Source organism: Eucyclogobius newberryi, unplaced genomic scaffold (assembly GCF_026437365.1).
Source record: "Eucyclogobius newberryi isolate DKJ021-1_F unplaced genomic scaffold, fEucNew1.0.hap1 SCAF_6, whole genome shotgun sequence".
Taxonomy (NCBI): domain Eukaryota; kingdom Metazoa; phylum Chordata; class Actinopteri; order Gobiiformes; family Gobiidae; genus Eucyclogobius; species Eucyclogobius newberryi.
The window spans coordinates 1,402,208-1,421,846 of NW_027316278.1; the positions used below are offsets into that span (position 1 = coordinate 1,402,208).

Genomic DNA, 19,639 nt, shown 5'->3' on the forward strand with positions numbered 1-19,639 from the left:
GAGGACATAAGAGCATCTTTACACACAATGAGACACACACAAGAGGACATAAGACCATCTTTACACACAATGAGACACACACAAGAGGACATAAGAGCATCTTTACACACAATGAGACACACACAAGACGACATAAGACCATCTTTACACACAATGAGACACACACAAGAGGACATAAGACCATCTTTACACACAATGAGACACACACAAGAGGACATAAGACCATCTTTACACACAATGAGACACACAAGAGGACATAAGACCATCTTTACACACAATGAGACACACACAAGACGACATAAGACCATCTTTACACACAATGAGACACACACAAGACGACATAAGAGCAACTTTACACACAATGAGACACACACAAGACGACATAAGAGCCATCTTTACACACAATGAGACACACACAAGAGGACATAAGACCATCTTTACACACAATGAGACACACACAAGAGGACATAAGACCATCTTTACACACAATGAGACACACACAAGAGGACATAAGAGCATCTTTACACACAATGAGACACACACAAGACGACATAAGACCATCTTTACACACAATGAGACACACACAAGAGGACATAAGACCATCTTTACACACAATGAGACACACACAAGACGACATAAGAGCCATCTTTACACACAATGAGACACACACAAGAGGACATAAGACCATCTTTACACACAATGAGACACACACAAGACGGACATAAGACCATCTTTACACACAATGAGACACACACAAGACGGACATAAGAGCATCTTTACACACAATGAGACACACACAAGACGACATAAGACCATCTTTACACACAATGAGACACACACAAGAGGACATAAGACCATCTTTACACACAATGAGACACACACAAGAGGACATAAGACCATCTTTACACACAATGAGACACACACAAGAGGACATAAGACCATCTTTACACACAATGAGACACACACAAGAGGACATAAGACCATCTTTACACACAATGAGACACACACAAGAGGACATAAGACCATCTTTACACACAATGAGACACACACAAGAGGACATAAGACCATCTTTACACACAATGAGACACACACAAGACGACATAAGACCATCTTTACACACAATGAGACACACACAAGACGACATAAGAGCATCTTTACACACAATGAGACACACACAAGAGGACATAAGAGCAACTTTACACACAATGAGACACACACAAGACGACATAAGACCATCTTTACACACAATGAGACACACACAAGAGGACATAAGACCATCTTTACACACAATGAGACACACACAAGAGGACATAAGACCATCTTTACACACAATGAGACACACACAAGAGGACATAAGACCATCTTTACACACAATGAGACACACACAAGAGGACATAAGACCATCTTTACACACAATGAGACACACACAAGAGGACATAAGACCATCTTTACACACAATTAGACACACACAAGACGACATAAGACCATCTTTACACACACAAGACGACATAAGAGCATCTTTACACACAATGAGACACACACAAGAGGACATAAGACCATCTTTACACACAATGAGACACACACAAGACGACATAAGACCATCTTTACACACAATGAGACACACACAAGAGGACATATGACCATCTTTACACACAATGAGACACACACAAGAGGACATAAGACCATCTTTACACACAATGAGACACACACAAGACGACATAAGACCATCTTTACACACAATGAGACACACACAAGAGGACATATGACCATCTTTACACACAATGAGACACACACAAGAGGACATAAGACCATCTTTACACACAATGAGACACACACAAGAGGACATAAGACCATCTTTACACACAATGAGACACACACAAGACGACATAAGACCATCTTTACACACAATGAGACACACACAAGACGACATAAGAGCATCTTTACACACAATGAGACACACACAAGACGACATAAGACCATCTTTACACACAATGAGACACACACAAGAGGACATAAGACCATCTTTACACACAATGAGACACACACAAGAGGACATAAGACCATCTTTACACACAATGAGACACACACAAGACGACATAAGACCATCTTTACACACAATGAGACACACACAAGAGGACATATGACCATCTTTACACACAATGAGACACACACAAGAGGACATAAGACCATCTTTACACACAATGAGACACACACAAGACGACATAAGACCATCTTTACACACAATGAGACACACACAAGACGACATAAGAGCAACTTTACACACAATGAGACACACACAAGACGACATAAGACCATCTTTACACACAATGAGACACACACAAGACGACATAAGAGCATCTTTACACACAATGAGACACACACAAGACGACATAAGACCATCTTTACACACAATGAGACACACACAAGAGGACATAAGACCATCTTTACACACAATGAGACACACACAAGACGACATAAGAGCATCTTTACACACAATGAGACACACACAAGACGACATAAGACCATCTTTACACACAATGAGACACACACAAGAGGACATAAGACCATCTTTACACACAATGAGACACACACAAGACGACATAAGACCATCTTTACACACAATGAGACACACACAAGACGACATAAGAGCAACTTTACACACAATGAGACACACACAAGACGACATAAGACCATCTTTACACACAATGAGACACACACAAGACGACATAAGAGCATCTTTACACACAATGAGACACACACAAGACGACATAAGACCATCTTTACACACAATGAGACACACACAAGAGGACATAAGACCATCTTTACACACAATGAGACACACACAAGACGACATAAGAGCATCTTTACACACAATGAGACACACACAAGACGACATAAGACCATCTTTACACACAATGAGACACACACAAGAGGACATAAGACCATCTTTACACACAATGAGACACACACAAGAGGACATATGACCATCTTTACACACAATGAGACACACACAAGACGACATAAGACCATCTTTACACACAATGAGACACACACAAGACGACATAAGACCATCTTTACACACAATGAGACACACACAAGAGGACATAAGACCATCTTTACACACAATGAGACACAAACAAGAGGACATAAGACCATCTTTACACACAATGAGACACACACAAGACGACATAAGACCATCTTTACACACAATGAGACACACACAAGACGACATAAGAGCATCTTTACACACAATGAGACACACACAAGAGGACATAAGACCATCTTTACACACAATGAGACACACACAAGACGACATAAGAGCATCTTTACACACAATGAGACACACACAAGACGACATAAGAGCATCTTTACACACAATGAGACACACACAAGAGGACATAAGACCATCTTTACACACAATGAGACACACACAAGACGACATAAGACCATCTGTACACACAATGAGACACACACAAGAGGACATAAGACCATCTTTACACACAATTAGACACACACAAGACGACATAAGACCATCTTACACACACAAGACGACATAAGAGCATCTTTACACACAATGAGACACACACAAGACGACATAAGAGCATCTTTACACACAATGAGACACACACAAGAGGACATAAGACCATCTTTACACACAATGAGACACACACAAGAGGACATAAGACCATCTTTACACACAATGAGACACACACAAGACGACATAAGACCATCTTTACACACAATGAGACACACACAAGACGACATAAGAGCAACTTTACACACAATGAGACACACACAAGACGACATAAGACCATCTTTACACACAATGAGACACACACAAGAGGACATAAGACCATCTTTACACACAATGAGACACACACAAGACGACATAAGACCATCTTTACACACAATGAGACACACACAAGACGACATAAGACCATCTTTACACACAATGAGACACACACAAGACGACATAAGACCATCTTTACACACAATGAGACACACACAAGAGGACATTAGACCATCTTTACACACAATGAGACACACACAAGAGGACATAAGACCATCTTTACACACAATGAGACACACACAAGAGGACATAAGACCATCTTTACACACAATGAGACACACACAAGACGACATAAGAGCAACTTTACACACAATGAGACACACACAAGACGACATAAGACCATCTTTACACACACAAGACGACATAAGACCATCTTTACACACACAAGACGACATAAGACCATCTTTACACACAATGAGACACACACAAGAGGACATAAGACCATCTTTACACACAATGAGACACACACAAGAGGACATAAGACCATCTTTACACACAATGAGACACACACAAGAGGACATAAGAGCATCTTTACACACAATGAGACACACACAAGAGGACATAAGAGCATCTTTACACACAATGAGACACACACAAGAGGACATAAGACCATCTTTACACACAATGAGACACACACAAGAGGACATAAGACCATCTTTACACACAATGAGACACACACAAGACGACATAAGACCATCTTTACACACAATGAGACACACAAGAGGACATAAGACCATCTTTACACACAATGAGACACACACAAGACGACATAAGACCATCTTTACACACAATGAGACACACACAAGACGACATAAGACCATCTTTACACACAATGAGACACACACAAGACGACATAAGACCATCTTTACACACAATGAGACACACACAAGAGGACATAAGACCATCGTTACACACAATGAGACACACACAAGAGGACATAAGACCATCTTTACACACAATGAGACACACACAAGAGGACATAAGACCATCTTTACACACAATGAGACACACACAAGAGGACATAAGACCATCTTTACACACAATGAGACGCACACAAGACGACATAAGACCATCTTTACACACAATGAGACACACACAAGACGACATAAGACCATCTTTACACACAATGAGACACACACAAGAGGACATAAGACCATCTTTACACACAATGAGACACACACAAGACGACATAAGACCATCTTTACACACAATGAGACACACACAAGAGGACATAAGAGCATCTTTACACACAATGAGACACACACAAGAGGACATAAGACCATCGTTACACACAATGAGACACACACAAGACGACATAAGACCATCTTTACACACAATGAGACACACACAAGAGGACATAAGACCATCTTTACACACAATGAGACACACACAAGAGGACATAAGACCATCTTTACACACAATGAGACACACACAAGACGACATAAGACCATCTTTACACACAATGAGACACACACAAGAGGACATAAGACCATCTTTACACACAATGAGACACACACAAGACGACATAAGACCATCTTTACACACAATGAGACACACACAAGAGGACATAAGACCATCTTTACACACAATGAGACACACACAAGACGACATAAGACCATCTTTACACACAATGAGACACACACAAGACGACATAAGACCATCTTTACACACAATGAGACACACACAAGACGACATAAGACCATCTTTACACACAATGAGACACACACAAGACGACATAAGACCATCTTTACACACAATGAGACACACACAAGACGACATAAGACCATCTTTACACACAATGAGACACACACAAGAGGACATAAGACCATCTTTACACACAATGAGACACACACAAGAGGACATAAGACCATCTTTACACACAATGAGACACACACAAGACGACATAAGACCATCTTTACACACAATGAGACACACACAAGAGGACATAAGACCATCTTTACACACAATGAGACACACACAAGACGACATAAGACCATCTTTACACACAATGAGACACACACAAGAGGACATAAGACCATCGTTACACACAATGAGACACACACAAGAGGACATAAGACCATCTTTACACACAATGAGACACACACAAGAGGACATAAGACCATCTTTACACACAATGAGACACACACAAGAGGACATAAGACCATCTTTACACACAATGAGACGCACACAAGACGACATAAGACCATCTTTACACACAATGAGACACACACAAGACGACATAAGACCATCTTTACACACAATGAGACACACACAAGAGGACATAAGACCATCTTTACACACAATGAGACACACACAAGACGACATAAGACCATCTTTACACACAATGAGACACACACAAGAGGACATAAGAGCATCTTTACACACAATGAGAGACACACAAGAGGACATAAGACCATCGTTACACACAATGAGACACACACAAGACGACATAAGACCATCTTTACACACAATGAGACACACACAAGAGGACATAAGACCATCTTTACACACAATGAGACACACACAAGAGGACATAAGACCATCTTTACACACAATGAGACACACACAAGACGACATAAGTTCATCTTTACACACAATGAGACACACACAAGAGGACATAAGACCATCTTTACACACAATGAGACACACACAAGACGACATAAGACCATCTTTACACACAATGAGACACACACAAGAGGACATAAGACCATCTTTACACACAATGAGACACACACAAGACGACATAAGACCATCTTTACACACAATGAGACACACACAAGACGACATAAGACCATCTTTACACACAATGAGACACACACAAGACGACATAAGACCATCTTTACACACAATGAGACACACACAAGACGACATAAGACCATCTTTACACACAATGAGACACACACAAGACGACATAAGACCATCTTTACACACAATGAGACACACACAAGAGGACATAAGACCATCTTTACACACAATGAGACACACACAAGAGGACATAAGACCATCTTTACACACAATGAGACACACACAAGACGACATAAGACCATCTTTACACACAATGAGACACACACAAGAGGACATAAGACCATCTTTACACACAATGAGACACACACAAGACGACATAAGACCATCTTTACACACAATGAGACACACACAAGAGGACATAAGACCATCTTTACACACAATGAGACACACACAAGACGACATAAGACCATCTTTACACACAATGAGACACACACAAGACGACATAAGACCATCTTTACACACAATGAGACACACACAAGACGACATAAGACCATCTTTACACACAATGAGACACACACAAGACGACATAAGACCATCTTTACACACAATGAGACACACACAAGACGACATAAGACCATCTTTACACACAATGAGACACACACAAGAGGACATAAGACCATCTTTACACACAATGAGACACACACAAGAGGACATAAGACCATCTTTACACACAATGAGACACACACAAGACGACATAAGACCATCTTTACACACAATGAGACACACACAAGAGGACATAAGACCATCTTTACACACAATGAGACACACACAAGACGACATAAGACCATCTTTACACACAATGAGACACACACAAGACGACATAAGACCATCTTTACACACAATGAGACACACACAAGAGGACATAAGACCATCTTTACACACAATGAGACACACACAAGACGACATAAGACCATCTTTACACACAATGAGACACACACAAGAGGACATAAGACCATCTTTACACACAATGAGACACACACAAGACGACATATGACCATCTTTACACACAATGAGACACACACAAGAGGACATAAGACCATCTTTACACACAATGAGACACACACAAGACGACATAAGACCATCTTTACACACAATGAGACACACACAAGACGACATAAGAGCAACTTTACACACAATGAGACACACACAAGACGACATAAGACCATCTTTACACACAATGAGACACACACAAGAGGACATAAGACCATCTTTACACACAATTAGACACACACAAGACGACATAAGACCATCTTTACACACACAAGACGACATAAGAGCATCTTTACACACAATGAGACACACACAAGACGACATAAGAGCATCTTTACACACAATGAGACACACACAAGAGGACATAAGACCATCTTTACACACAATGAGACACACACAAGAGGACATAAGACCATCTTTACACACAATGAGACACACACAAGACGACATAAGACCATCTTTACACACAATGAGACACACACAAGAGGACATTAGACCATCTTTACACACAATGAGACACACACAAGAGGACATAAGACCATCTTTACACACAATGAGACACACACAAGAGGACATAAGACCATCTTTACACACAATGAGACACACACAAGACGACATAAGAGCAACTTTACACACAATGAGACACACACAAGACGACATAAGACCATCTTTACACACACAAGACGACATAAGACCATCTTTACACACACAAGACGACATAAGACCATCTTTACACACAATGAGACACACACAAGAGGACATAAGACCATCTTTACACACAATGAGACACACACAAGAGGACATAAGACCATCTTTACACACAATGAGACACACACAAGAGGACATAAGAGCATCTTTACACACAATGAGACACACACAAGAGGACATAAGAGCATCTTTACACACAATGAGACACACACAAGAGGACATAAGACCATCTTTACACACAATGAGACACACACAAGAGGACATAAGACCATCTTTACACACAATGAGACACACAAGAGGACATAAGACCATCTTTACACACAATGAGACACACACAAGACGACATAAGACCATCTTTACACACAATGAGACACACACAAGACGACATAAGACCATCTTTACACACAATGAGACACACACAAGACGACATAAGACCATCTTTACACACAATGAGACACACACAAGAGGACATAAGACCATCGTTACACACAATGAGACACACACAAGAGGACATAAGACCATCTTTACACACAATGAGACACACACAAGAGGACATAAGACCATCTTTACACACAATGAGACACACACAAGAGGACATAAGACCATCTTTACACACAATGAGACGCACACAAGACGACATAAGACCATCTTTACACACAATGAGACACACACAAGACGACATAAGACCATCTTTACACACAATGAGACACACACAAGAGGACATAAGACCATCTTTACACACAATGAGACACACACAAGACGACATAAGACCATCTTTACACACAATGAGACACACACAAGAGGACATAAGAGCATCTTTACACACAATGAGACACACACAAGAGGACATAAGACCATCGTTACACACAATGAGACACACACAAGACGACATAAGACCATCTTTACACACAATGAGACACACACAAGAGGACATAAGACCATCTTTACACACAATGAGACACACACAAGAGGACATAAGACCATCTTTACACACAATGAGACACACACAAGACGACATAAGACCATCTTTACACACAATGAGACACACACAAGAGGACATAAGACCATCTTTACACACAATGAGACACACACAAGACGACATAAGACCATCTTTACACACAATGAGACACACACAAGAGGACATAAGACCATCTTTACACACAATGAGACACACACAAGACGACATAAGACCATCTTTACACACAATGAGACACACACAAGACGACATAAGACCATCTTTACACACAATGAGACACACACAAGACGACATAAGACCATCTTTACACACAATGAGACACACACAAGACGACATAAGACCATCTTTACACACAATGAGACACACACAAGACGACATAAGACCATCTTTACACACAATGAGACACACACAAGAGGACATAAGACCATCTTTACACACAATGAGACACACACAAGAGGACATAAGACCATCTTTACACACAATGAGACACACACAAGACGACATAAGACCATCTTTACACACAATGAGACACACACAAGAGGACATAAGACCATCTTTACACACAATGAGACACACACAAGACGACATAAGACCATCTTTACACACAATGAGACACACACAAGAGGACATAAGACCATCGTTACACACAATGAGACACACACAAGAGGACATAAGACCATCTTTACACACAATGAGACACACACAAGAGGACATAAGACCATCTTTACACACAATGAGACACACACAAGAGGACATAAGACCATCTTTACACACAATGAGACGCACACAAGACGACATAAGACCATCTTTACACACAATGAGACACACACAAGACGACATAAGACCATCTTTACACACAATGAGACACACACAAGAGGACATAAGACCATCTTTACACACAATGAGACACACACAAGACGACATAAGACCATCTTTACACACAATGAGACACACACAAGAGGACATAAGAGCATCTTTACACACAATGAGACACACACAAGAGGACATAAGACCATCGTTACACACAATGAGACACACACAAGACGACATAAGACCATCTTTACACACAATGAGACACACACAAGAGGACATAAGACCATCTTTACACACAATGAGACACACACAAGAGGACATAAGACCATCTTTACACACAATGAGACACACACAAGACGACATAAGTTCATCTTTACACACAATGAGACACACACAAGAGGACATAAGACCATCTTTACACACAATGAGACACACACAAGACGACATAAGACCATCTTTACACACAATGAGACACACACAAGAGGACATAAGACCATCTTTACACACAATGAGACACACACAAGACGACATAAGACCATCTTTACACACAATGAGACACACACAAGACGACATAAGACCATCTTTACACACAATGAGACACACACAAGACGACATAAGACCATCTTTACACACAATGAGACACACACAAGACGACATAAGACCATCTTTACACACAATGAGACACACACAAGACGACATAAGACCATCTTTACACACAATGAGACACACACAAGACGACATAAGACCATCTTTACACACAATGAGACACACACAAGAGGACATAAGACCATCTTTACACACAATGAGACACACACAAGAGGACATAAGACCATCTTTACACACAATGAGACACACACAAGACGACATAAGACCATCTTTACACACAATGAGACACACACAAGAGGACATAAGACCATCTTTACACACAATGAGACACACACAAGACGACATAAGACCATCTTTACACACAATGAGACACACACAAGAGGACATAAGACCATCTTTACACACAATGAGACACACACAAGACGACATAAGACCATCTTTACACACAATGAGACACACACAAGACGACATAAGACCATCTTTACACACAATGAGACACACACAAGACGACATAAGACCATCTTTACACACAATGAGACACACACAAGACGACATAAGACCATCTTTACACACAATGAGACACACACAAGAGGACATAAGACCATCTTTACACACAATGAGACACACACAAGAGGACATAAGACCATCTTTACACACAATGAGACACACACAAGACGACATAAGACCATCTTTACACACAATGAGACACACACAAGAGGACATAAGACCATCTTTACACACAATGAGACACACACAAGACGACATAAGAGCAACTTTACACACAATGAGACACACACAAGACGACATAAGACCATCTTTACACACAATGAGACACACACAAGAGGACATAAGACCATCTTTACACACAATTAGACACACACAAGACGACATAAGACCATCTTTACACACACAAGACGACATAAGAGCATCTTTACACACAATGAGACACACACAAGACGACATAAGAGCATCTTTACACACAATGAGACACACACAAGAGGACATAAGACCATCTTTACACACAATGAGACACACACAAGAGGACATAAGACCATCTTTACACACAATGAGACACACACAAGACGACATAAGACCATCTTTACACACAATGAGACACACACAAGAGGACATATGACCATCTTTACACACAATGAGACACACACAAGAGGACATAAGACCATCTTTACACACAATGAGACACACACAAGAGGACATAAGACCATCTTTACACACAATGAGACACACACAAGACGACATAAGACCATCTTTACACACAATGAGACACACACAAGACGACATAAGACCATCTTTACACACAATGAGACACACACAAGACGACATAAGACCATCTTTACACACAATGAGACACACACAAGAGGACATAAGACCATCTTTACACACAATGAGACACACACAAGACGACATAAGACCATCTTTACACACAATGAGACACACACAAGACGACATAAGACCATCTTTACACACAATGAGACACACACAAGACGACATAAGAGCAACTTTACACACAATGAGACACACACAAGACGACATAAGACCATCTTTACACACAATGAGACACACACAAGAGGACATAAGACCATCTTTACACACAATTAGACACACACAAGACGACATAAGACCATCTTTACACACACAAGACGACATAAGAGCATCTTTACACACAATGAGACACACACAAGACGACATAAGAGCATCTTTACACACAATGAGACACACACAAGAGGACATAAGACCATCTTTACACACAATGAGACACACACAAGAGGACATAAGACCATCTTTACACACAATGAGACACACACAAGACGACATAAGACCATCTTTACACACAATGAGACACACACAAGAGGACATATGACCATCTTTACACACAATGAGACACACACAAGAGGACATAAGACCATCTTTACACACAATGAGACACACACAAGAGGACATAAGACCATCTTTACACACAATGAGACACACACAAGACGACATAAGACCATCTTTACACACAATGAGACACACACAAGACGACATAAGACCATCTTTACACACAATGAGACACACACAAGACGACATAAGACCATCTTTACACACAATGAGACACACACAAGAGGACATAAGACCATCTTTACACACAATGAGACACACACAAGACGACATAAGACCATCTTTACACACAATGAGACACACACAAGAGGACATAAGACCATCTTTACACACAATGAGACACACACAAGACGACATAAGACCATCTTTACACACAATGAGACACACACAAGACGACATAAGACCATCTTTACACACAATGAGACACACACAAGAGGACATAAGACCATCTTTACACACAATGAGACACACACAAGAGGACATAAGACCATCTTTACACACAATGAGACACACACAAGAGGACATAAGACCATCTTTACACACAATGAGACACACACAAGAGGACATAAGAGCATCTTTACACACAATGAGACACACACAAGAGGACATAAGAGCATCTTTACACACAATGAGACACACACAAGAGGACATAAGACCATCTTTACACACAATGAGACACACACAAGAGGACATAAGACCATCTTTACACACAATGAGACACACACAAGACGACATAAGACCATCTTTACACACAATGAGACACACAAGAGGACATAAGACCATCTTTACACACAATGAGACACACACAAGACGACATAAGACCATCTTTACACACAATGAGACACACACAAGACGACATAAGACCATCTTTACACACAATGAGACACACACAAGAGGACATAAGACCATCGTTACACACAATGAGACACACACAAGAGGACATAAGACCATCTTTACACACAATGAGACACACACAAGACGACATAAGACCATCTTTACACACAATGAGACACACACAAGAGGACATAAGACCATCTTTACACACAATGAGACACACACAAGAGGACATAAGACCATCTTTACACACAATGAGACACACACAAGAGGACATAAGACCATCTTTACACACAATGAGACGCACACAAGACGACATAAGACCATCTTTACACACAATGAGACACACACAAGACGACATAAGACCATCTTTACACACAATGAGACACACACAAGAGGACATAAGACCATCTTTACACACAATGAGACACACACAAGACGACATAAGACCATCTTTACACACAATGAGACACACACAAGAGGACATAAGAGCATCTTTACACACAATGAGACACACACAAGAGGACATAAGACCATCGTTACACACAATGAGACACACACAAGACGACATAAGACCATCTTTACACACAATGAGACACACACAAGAGGACATAAGACCATCTTTACACACAATGAGACACACACAAGAGGACATAAGACCATCTTTACACACAATGAGACACACACAAGACGACATAAGACCATCTTTACACACAATGAGACACACACAAGAGGACATAAGACCATCTTTACACACAATGAGACACACACAAGACGACATAAGACCATCTTTACACACAATGAGACACACACAAGAGGACATAAGACCATCTTTACACACAATGAGACACACACAAGACGACATAAGACCATCTTTACACACAATGAGACACACACAAGAGGACATAAGACCATCTTTACACACAATGAGACACACACAAGACGACATAAGACCATCTTTACACACAATGAGACACACACAAGACGACATAAGACCATCTTTACACACAATGAGACACACACAAGACGACATAAGACCATCTTTACACACAATGAGACACACACAAGAGGACATAAGACCATCTTTACACACAATGAGACACACACAAGAGGACATAAGACCATCTTTACACACAATGAGACACACACAAGACGACATAAGACCATCTTTACACACAATGAGACACACACAAGAGGACATAAGACCATCTTTACACACAATGAGACACACACAAGACGACATAAGACCATCTTTACACACAATGAGACACACACAAGACGACATAAGACCATCTTTACACACAATGAGACACACACAAGAGGACATAAGACCATCTTTACACACAATGAGACACACACAAGACGACATAAGACCATCTTTACACACAATGAGACACACACAAGACGACATAAGACCATCTTTACACACAATGAGACACACACAAGACGACATAAGACCATCTTTACACACAATGAGACACACACAAGACGACATAAGACCATCTTTACACACAATGAGACACACACAAGAGGACATAAGACCATCTTTACACACAATGAGACACACACAAGACGACATAAGACCATCTTTACACACAATGAGACACACACAAGACGACATAAGACCATCTTTACACACAATGAGACACACACAAGAGGACATAAGACCATCTTTACACACAATGAGACACACAAACACAACTAAACAAAGATGGAAGAATAAGTCTGGACTTTAGTAGAAAAAGCTTCAGTTGTAGTCATCTGGACTCAGTTTGAAAAACTGAGTCCAGATGACTACAACTGAAGCTTTTTCTACTATGGAACACGCCTGGACGAATGAGGGATTACACCGACAAGTCTGGACTTATTTATTTAAAGTGATGAGCAAATTTAAAATGGATGATTTAATTATAAAACATATTGAGGCTCTTTACGATGGTCCAACATCAAGACTTAAAATCACTGGTCACATGACAGACTCTGGACAGAGGGGTCAGACAGGGCTGTGCCTGGTCCCTCCTCATGTTTGAACCATTGGCCCAATTTATGAGACATTTAGAAACACTTCACCTCGTTATATTCGATGGGACAAAACATGAAATTGCAGATGATGTTTTATTATATTTGACCAAATTTGATGTGATGCATTGGTCCAATGTCTGATTACAAACTGAATGTATAAAAACATGTGTGGTCCATAAAGAATTATCAATAATCCTGCTGTGATCCAGAGTGTGGTGCTCAAGGGCCTTATACTGAGAGTCATGTGGTGCCTGAGGTTCCTGTACAGGTCTTATACTGAGAGTCATGTGGTGCCTGAGGTTCCTGTACAGGTCTTATACTGAGAGTCATGTGGTGCCTGAGGTTCCTGTACAGGTCTTATACTGAGAGTCATGTGGTGCCTGAGGTTCCTGTACAGGTCTTATACTGAGAGTCATGTGGTGCCTGAGGTTCCTGTACAGGTCTTATACTGAGTCATGTGGTGCCTGAGGTTCCTGTACAGGTCTTATACTGAGAGTCATGTGGTGCCTGAGGTTCCTGTACAGGTCTTATACTGAGAGTCATGTGGTGCCTGAGGTTCCTGTACAGGTCTTATACTGAGAGTCATGTGGTGCCGGGGGTTCCTGTACAGGTCTTATACTGAGAGTCATGTGGTGCCTGAGGTTCCTGTACAGGTCTTATACTGAGAGTCATGTGGTGCCGGGGGTTCCTGTACAGGTCTTATACTGAGAGTCATGTGGTGCCGGGGGTTCCTGTACAGGCCTTATACTGAGAGTCATGTGGTGCCTGAGGTTCCTGTACAGGTCTTATACTGAGAGTCATGTGGTGCCTGAGGTTCCTGTACAGGTCTCATACTGAGAGTCATGTGGTGCCTGAGGTTCCTGTACAGGTCTCATACTGAGAGTCATGTGGTGCCTGAGGTTCCTGTACAGGTCTTATACTGAGAGTCATGTGGTGCCGGGGGTTCCTGTACAGGTCTTATACTGAGAGTCATGTGGTGCCTGAGGTTCCTGTACAGGTCTTATACTGAGAGTCATGTGGTGCCTGAGGTTCCTGTACAGGTCTTATACTGAGAGTCATGTGGTGCCTGAGGTTCCTGTACAGGTCTTATACTGAGAGTCATGTGGTGCCTGAGGTTCCTGTACAGGTCTTATACTGAGAGTCATGTGGTGCCTGAGGTTCCTGTACAGGTCTTATACTGAGAGTCATGTGGTGCCTGAGGTTCCTGTACAGGTCTTATACTGAGAGTCATGTGGTGCCTGAGGTTCCTGTACAGTTCTTATACTGAGAGTCATGTGGTGCCTGAGGTTCCTGTACAGGTCTTATACTGAGAGTCATGTGGTGCCTGAGGTTCCTGTACAGGTCTTATACTGAGAGTCATGTGGTGCCTGAGGTTCCTGTACAGGTCTAATACTGAGAGTCATGTGGTGCCTGAGGTTCCTGTACAGGTCTTATACTGAGAGTCATGTGGTGCCTGAGGTTCCTGTACAGGTGTTATACTGAGAGTCATGTGGTGCCTGAGGTTCCTGTACAGGTCTTATACTGAGAGTCATGTGGTGCCTGAGGTTCCTGTACAGGTCTTATACTGAGAGTCATGTGGTGCCTGAGGTTCCTGTACAGTTCTTACTGCAGATGACAGACGCTTGAGTCATGAGGAGGAAGTGAAGAATCTCTGGGTCAAATCAGTTCTTACGACATGGAAGGAGCTGATCAGAACAAACTAAACACAGATGTTACAAACTTAAACTGGTAAAACTTTATGACCAAAGGTTTTGTACAAATAGAACTGACTGAGACTCAAGGTCTGGAGGACAAAAGGTCTGGAGGACAAAAGGTCTGGAGGACAAAAGGTCTAAAGGTTTTTCACCAGATGTAAAAGAGAATCACATGAAAAGATTTGAGATGTGGAAAGAGAAACAGACTTTTATAGTTTTTACAAATAAAGAGTTTTATAATGAAGACATGAAACGAGGTCATGACCTTTATAACCTCTTGAGTGAGAGAATGGGTCAATGCTAATGCTGATGCTAATTTTGATGCATAATAAATGTGAAAATAAACAAACGTAACAAATCCAGGTTGTATTTACTTTAACTGATTTATTTTCATCACTGGTCAACAAAAAGCCATGCGTGGGAGGGCATCTGACCTTTTGGTCTGTACTCGTGATGACGATGACTTCTTTTCCTGCTGCTCTGCAAGCGTCCACCAGGAGGCGCAGCAGCTCGCACTTTCCAGATCTGACAGCGTAAACGAGCGCGGACGAGCCCAGGTGGTCAGGGAGGGCGGGGTCAGCGCCGCTGCCCATGAGCAACGACACGGTCTGTGGTTCAACTCCTGACAGCACCGCGTGGACCAGACACGTTTGACCAGATTTATCCTGAATGTTCGGGTCAGCGCCGCAGTCCAGAAGGTACCTGAGGAACAAGACCGCACCAGGTCCAAACCAGGTCTAAAGCAGGACTAGATCTGGACCAAACCAGGACTAAACCTGGACTAGACCAGGCCCAGTTTGTCCTCTCGTCTTGGTTCAAGTCTCTTACCGGACCATCCTGTGTCGGGGGCAGCTTTGGTGGTCTCTGTGTGGCGTTGTTATGGCCACCATGAGGGGGGTGTGGCCTAAAGCGTCACTCTCGTTCACATAAGCCCCGCCCTCCAGCAGGAGGCGGGCCAAACGCAGTCGTCCCAGAAACACGGCCCGTAGCAGCGGGTTCCAGTCGGAGAGAAGAGGCGAGGGTTTGATTCCCTGAAGCAAACACTCGTCCATCTGAGACACAAAGGCCAAACTTTGTTTTTATCGACAAACTTCATCAAACTCTTTGAGAGATTATGAGTCAGATCCTCTCCTGTCGCATTTGTGGATCCAGTCACCTGGTTATGCTTTTGTGTGTTACACTTTTGCATGTTACACCTTTTTATGTTACACTTTCGTACTCAACACTTTTGTGCGTTACACCATATCATGTAACACTGTTGTGCGTTACCCCATATTATGTAACACTGTTGTGCGTTACACCATATTATGTAACACTGTTGTGCTTTACACCATATCATGTAACACTGTTGTGCGTTACACCATATCATGTAACACTGTTGTGCGTTACACCATATCATGTAACACTGTTGTGCGTTACACCATATCATGTAACACTGTTGTGCGTTACACCATATCATGTAACACTGTTGTGCGTTACCCCATATCATGTAACACTGTTGTGCGTTACACCATATCATGTAACACTGTTGTGCGTTACCCCATATCATGTAACACTGTTGTGCGTTACACCATATCATGTAACACTGTTGTGCGTTACACCATATCATGTAACACTGTTGTGCGTTACACCATATTATGTAACACTGTTGTGCGTTACACCATATTATGTAACACTGTTGTGCGTTACACCATATCAAGTAACACTGTTGTGCGTTACACCATATCATGTAACACTGTTGTGCGTTACACCATATCATGTAACACTGTTGTGCGTTACCCCATATCATGTAACACTGTTGTGCGTTACACCATATCATGTAACACTGTTGTGCGTTACACCATATCATGTAACACTTTTGTGCGTTACACCATATCATGTAACACTGTTGTGCGTTACACCATATCATGTAACACTGTTGTGCGTTACACCATATTATGTAACACTGTTGTGCGTTACACCATATCATGTAACACTGTTGTGCGTTACACCATATCAAGTAACACTGTTGTGCGTTACACCATATCATGTAACACTGTTGTGCGTTACACCATATCATGTAACACTGTTGTGCGTTACCCCATATCATGTAACACTGTTGTGCGTTACACCATATCATGTAACACTTTTGTGCGTTACACCATATGTAACACTGTTGTGCGTTACCCCATATTATGTAACACTGTTGTGCGTTACCCCATATCATGTAACACTGTTGTGCGTTACCCCATATCATGTAACACTGTTGTGCGTTACACCATATCATGTAACACTTTTGTGCGTTACACCATATCATGTAACACTTTTGTGCGTTACACCATATGTAACACTTTTGTGCGTTACACCATATCATTTAACACTTTTGTGCGTTACAGCATATTATGTAACACTGTTGTGCATTACACCATATCATGTAACACTGTTGTGCGTTACACCATATTATGT

The 19,639-nt window shown here is 41.5% G+C and overlaps 1 protein-coding gene across 1 annotated transcript in view; it reads right to left on the bottom strand.

Moving 5' to 3' along the window:
* LOC140346750 (ankyrin repeat domain-containing protein 34B-like) overlaps window positions 1–18,246 on the bottom strand; it is a 23,631-nt gene extending 5,385 nt beyond the window's left edge. The window contains exons 1-2 of the mRNA XM_072432934.1: window positions 18,023–18,246; window positions 17,643–17,896 (exon numbers count right to left, since the gene is read on the bottom strand). Coding sequence (XP_072289035.1) covers window positions 17,643–17,896; window positions 18,023–18,246 — 478 coding nt within the window. The remainder of the gene's footprint in view (window positions 1–17,642; window positions 17,897–18,022) is intronic.
* Between the last annotated feature and the right edge of the window lie 1,393 nt (window positions 18,247–19,639).